At 39.1% G+C, this 5113-nt stretch overlaps 1 protein-coding gene across 1 annotated transcript; it reads left to right on the top strand.

The window, feature by feature from the left end:
* Nucleotides 1-394: 394 nt before the first annotated feature.
* Nucleotides 395-4764, top strand: LOC107850757 (U-box domain-containing protein 14). Its single transcript, XM_016695500.2, has 4 exons — nucleotides 395-1347; nucleotides 2599-2715; nucleotides 2804-3217; nucleotides 3323-4764. Exons 1-4 carry the CDS (start codon nucleotides 1075-1077, stop codon nucleotides 4391-4393), a joined length of 1875 nt encoding a protein of 624 aa, XP_016550986.1. The 5' UTR covers nucleotides 395-1074; the 3' UTR covers nucleotides 4394-4764.
* The last annotated feature ends 349 nt before the right edge of the window (nucleotides 4765-5113 follow it).

The raw sequence follows: 5113 nt of genomic DNA, 5'->3' as shown, positions 1-5113 counted from the left end.
TTCGATTCTCCATATAATAATTACGTCCCCTACCCTCAATTTTTTTAATTTTTTATTTATCGAAAAAAGCAAAACACCTTGATGTATTATTATCATTATTAATCTTCATAATCTTTACCTTTTTCTTTTTATTTTTAGTAAACTTCATAATCATTACTAAATCTGTCAAATCTACCCCTCCTAAAAAAAACAGAATATTATTTCCTCCATTTTAAAATACTTGATATTCTTTTTAAAAATATCTATTTTAATTTAATTTATAAAATTAGAAAAATTTTATTACATATTCTTTTAATATCATCTCTAAATAACTAAATAAAATATACTATATTTAAATTTATATTTTAAAATATAATTAATAAAATTAGTTTGATAAAATAAATCTTAAAGTGCGACGGAGGGCAAACTATTTTGAAAGGAACTCCTTTAAAAATGGCTAAAACCAATCAATATTTCCTCACATACAGAGCTTTGAATTTACTCTCTTGAAATCACCTCAAAAAACCAAAAGCCTAATGGTTTATTTCATGTGAAGATCACTAGTGATTTTCCCGGTCAACTCATCAACCACCCACCAACCCAGCAAGGTTTCGCCAAATCATTGCTGTTTTCCAACTCGGTCTCTCCCAATTTGGTTAAATATTCCATTTTTCTCAGTTGGGTTTCGCTTAATTTCATCGAAAAATACCATTTTCTCAACTGGGTTTTGTCCAATTTGATTAAAGAATCCATTTTCGTAACTGGGTTTTGCTCAATTTGATCGAAAATTCCATTTTCCCAACCGGGTTTCGTCCAATTTGATCGTAAAATTCCAATTTCTCAACAGGGTTTTGCTCAACTTGATTAAAGAATCCATTTTTCCAACTGGGTTTTGCTCAATTTCCATTTCATTGTCTCTCAATTTGATCCAGTATACCACTTTTCCAACTTCGTTTTGCTTAATTTGATTAAGGAGTCCATTTTGCTAACTGGGTTTTGCTCGATTTCAACTGCGTGTATCTCAATTTGATTGAGAATTCCATTTTCCCAACTGGGTTTTGCCCCAATTTGTTTAAAGAACCCATTTTTCTACACATGGATCATCACAAAGAGGACTTAATGAACCAATTAACGGAGTTAATCGACGGTATTTCTGGTTTACCAGAGTGTCGATCGGTATCTAAGAGGATGTACAGTAATTTGGTGAGAAGGGTAAAGCTTTTGAGCCCTTTAGTTGAGGATTTGAAAGATAGTGATGTTGTTGAAGTTGAAGATGATGTAGTTCACGGGCTTGAATTGTTGAATGTTTCTCTTAATTCAGCTATGGAACTTCTCAAATCTGTAAATGAAGGCAGTAAGATTCTTCAGGTATTGTTTTGTACTCTGTTCTTTTATAGACTGTTTTTGTCTTTGAGCCGGGGTGTCTATTGGATCCTCACCTCTGAGTTAGTGGTACAGACTGTGTACACTTACTCTCCCCGGACCCCATTTTGTGGGAATATATTGCATATGTTGTTGCTAGAAGATTCTTCAGGTACTGTTTTGCTAGTTTAATCTCTCTTGGCTTTTTATTTACTTTTTGTCACTGTTGAATGACTTATGACAATTGCTTAGGAGATATAAAACTTGGGTGGTGTAGGAACAACTACTTTTGTCTGACTATATGTTTTGCTGATTTTGTGGAGAGTGAAGGGTCAAAACACCTCTAAAGTATCCAGGTTTTTCGTGTTTCATACCTGGACTATCAGGTGTGCGAGTTTCCTACTTGAACTAGCACCAACTGTTTATCAAAACAAGCTCAAATATAAGTTGTTCTCTTTTCCTACTCTTTTCCTATCTGACTGAACAGTGGTGATATTGTTCAGTTAGGAAAAAGGAACAATTGATAGTTGAGATGTGTTTTGATATATAGTTGGTGAACGTTTAAACTCGCGATCCAGATTGTTCAAGTATGAAACTCGAAAAATTGGGATATTTTAGGTGTGTTTTGACCATTAACTCTTTTGTGGTTGATGGGAAGATTATGTGATATTCAACTCTTTTTTTCCTGCTGTTATGACATTTATATAATCTTTAGTTGGAGGTGAGCTACATGTTTATCGTCCAAGGAAACACAAATTGAACCATGTATTTGAGCTGCTTAGCGGAAATCAGATTAAGTAATCATGAAAGGCGGGAAAATCTAGAAATTTTGAGGAATATGACAAGCTCATTAGGCAGTAATATGGACTTCAAAACCGTTACCTAGTAATTTTTTGGGCTACCTCCTGTCTTCATATGGTTGTGTTTCCAATCGTTCTGCTAAATCACTGGGACAGTGATGGCTTGAAACTTTTTATTCTTTCTTGTAAGTTGGAAGCTTTGTAGATCCTATGAGCTTTTTAGGGCAAGTGTGTGTGTGTATATATATATATATATGTACTTCCATAATTGAGATTTGAGCGGTCATATGAATCTTATGTGGTTGCTCTGTGCTCTGGCTTTACACTCTGCATGGAGGATGACTTTTGTACGGTACCATCAAGCTCGTTATGTCTCTATGCTGAAAATTATCCTCACGAATGACATTGTCTCTTGCTTTTTCTTTCCTATGGGTCACCTGTGTTTTTTGTCTTGCAGGCTTTACAGATCGACGACATATCATTAAAGTTCCTAAATGTAACAGAGCAAATTGAAGATGCACTAAGCCACATTCCTTACAATAAGCTTGATATATCTGAGGAAGTTCGAGAACAAGTACATCATCTAGCAATTACTTTTAATGGTTATACCCGATTTCCATTCTGTTTTACTGAAAATCTTTACATTGTTGGGTTTTTCCTAGATTGAACTTGTGCATGCTCAATTTAAAAGAGCAAAAGGAAAGATGGAGTCACCTGATGTGCAACTGGTAATGGATTTAGCTAGGGCACAAAGAGAACAAGATCCTGACTCCATGATTTTTAAAAGGCTGTCTGAGAAGCTGCACCTCAGGACCATAAATGATCTGAAGAAGGAATCGCTTGCCATCCATGACATGGTCATTTCTAGTGGTGGAGATCCCGAAGAGTGTTTTGAAACAATAGCATACCTCCTAAGAAAGCTAAAGGACTGTGCAATGACGGAGAATCCTGAAATGGATTCCCTTGAGGGTGACAAGAGTTTGATTAAGCACAGATCTCCTGTCATTCCAGATGACTTCCGCTGTCCAATATCACTTGAGTTGATGAAAGATCCTGTTATTGTATCTACCGGACAGGTTTAGTGTCTTTGTTTGCCTGATAGTTCATTTTACCTTGGTGGCTCCTTGTATTAGTTATTACTGGCTTAAATTAATTGCTGTCTGCTTTTCTTTCATGTGCAGACCTATGAAAGGTCGTGCATCCAAAAATGGCTGGATGCAGGACACAAGACCTGCCCTAAGACTCAGCAGACACTGTTGCACACTGCATTGACTCCAAACTATGTTTTGAAGAGTCTGATTGCCTTGTGGTGTGAAAACAATGGTGTCGAGCTGCCTAAAAACCAAGGAACTTGTAGGAATAAAAGATCTGGAGCTGGTGGTTCGGACTGTGATCGTGCTGCTATAGATGCGTTGCTACAAAAACTTGCTAATGGTAATCCGGAGCAGCAAAGGGCAGCTGCTGGTGAGCTCCGTTTGCTGGCGAAAAGAAATGATGATAACAGAGTCTGCATTGCTGAAGCTGGGGCAATTCCTCTGCTCGTTGAACTGCTATCGTCACCAGATACACGTACTCAGGAGCATGCTGTCACTGCACTTCTTAACCTATCTATAAATGAAGGTAACAAGGGAACTATCGTAAATGCTGGTGCTATACCTGATATAGTAGATGTACTAAGAAATGGAAGCATGGAAGCAAGGGAAAATGCAGCTGCTACCCTTTTCAGTTTATCAGTAGTTGATGAAAACAAAGTGGCAATAGGAGCGGCCGGTGCTATACCAGCGCTTATTGATTTGCTCTGTCAGGGAACTCCTAGGGGAAAGAAGGATGCTGCCACTGCTATATTTAATCTCTCAATCTATCAAGGAAACAAGGTGAGGGCAGTACGGGCCGGAATTGTGCCCCCACTAGTGAGATTGCTCAAGGATCCAGGGGGTGGAATGATGGATGAAGCACTTGCTATATTGGCAATACTTGCTAGTCATCAGGAGGGTAAGGCAGCTATTGGTCAATCTGAGCCAATCCCCATCTTAGTTGAGGTAATTAGGACCGGTTCTCCTCGGAACCGAGAAAATGCTGCAGCTATTTTGTGGTCTCTGTGTACAGGTGATGTACAGAACTTAAAGGTCGCTAGGGATCTCGGAGCAGAAGAGGTACTGAAGGAACTGTCGGAGAATGGCACAGATAGAGCCAAAAGAAAAGCCGGAAGTGTTTTGGAACTTCTCCAGCGAGTCGATGCAGTTGATTCATGACACTAAATTAATCAGTGATGAGATTTTCTTTGCTACTATCAAGAGGAATATGTCTACTGAAGTAAATGTCTGAATCTTGGAGCCGTAATTCTACCTGAGAACTTCGTGGAGGTCGGACAAGCCGGTTAACTTATGTGCATCTCTATGCATGTACAAAAGAAATGGAACGGTACTACACTTGGGGACGCGGATGTCGACAATCTTTTTCTCTATATTTATGTTCACTTCTTTTTGACAGCTTGGTCCAAATCAGTGTTTATCGACTGTAATGTTGTTTATACTTTCCTCTTAGTGTTTGATTATGGAAGCAGTGTAACTTCCACTTTTGATGATGAGAATTGAGAAATGAAGAAAAAACTGTGTTCTTCTAAGTGTTCAATCCATTACAAGAGTAGCACATTATTAACATTTGCTGCTAAGGATTGTCGGAATCAGAAACAAGGTTTGACACCTTGTTACCGGCTCCGATCCTTGTCACCTTGTTACCGGCTCCGATCCTTGTTTTTTCTTTTAGTTTTAACGTTTGTGCATTTATGTGTGTTACTCTCTCTGTCTCTCTCTCTCTCTCTCTCTGAAGGTACTGTTTAACTTGATTCGACCGTCGGCGCCGATCCGGCCCCCGGCGCCGACCTCCGGCCCGATCTCCGAGCCCCCGCGCCGACCGTCGGCGCCGACCCGGCCCGATCTCTGAGCCCGACCTCCGGTCCCCGGCGCCGACTT

Source organism: Capsicum annuum, chromosome 12, assembly GCF_002878395.1.
Source record: "Capsicum annuum cultivar UCD-10X-F1 chromosome 12, UCD10Xv1.1, whole genome shotgun sequence".
In the NCBI taxonomy this organism is placed as follows: Eukaryota; Viridiplantae; Streptophyta; class Magnoliopsida; order Solanales; family Solanaceae; genus Capsicum; species Capsicum annuum.
The sequence above is the reverse complement of the archived record's forward strand: the minus strand, read 5'-3'. Positions and strand labels throughout refer to the sequence as shown.

Coding starts and splice junctions, on each gene's coding strand:
- LOC107850757 (XM_016695500.2), top strand. CDS start 1,075: ATGGATCATCACAAAGAGGACTTAATGAACCAATTAACGGAGTTAATC. Junction 1,348..2,598: donor AAGGCAGTAAGATTCTTCAG/GTATTGTTTTGT, acceptor TTTGTCTTGCAG/GCTTTACAGATCGACGACAT. Junction 3,218..3,322: donor TTATTGTATCTACCGGACAG/GTTTAGTGTCTT, acceptor TTTCATGTGCAG/ACCTATGAAAGGTCGTGCAT.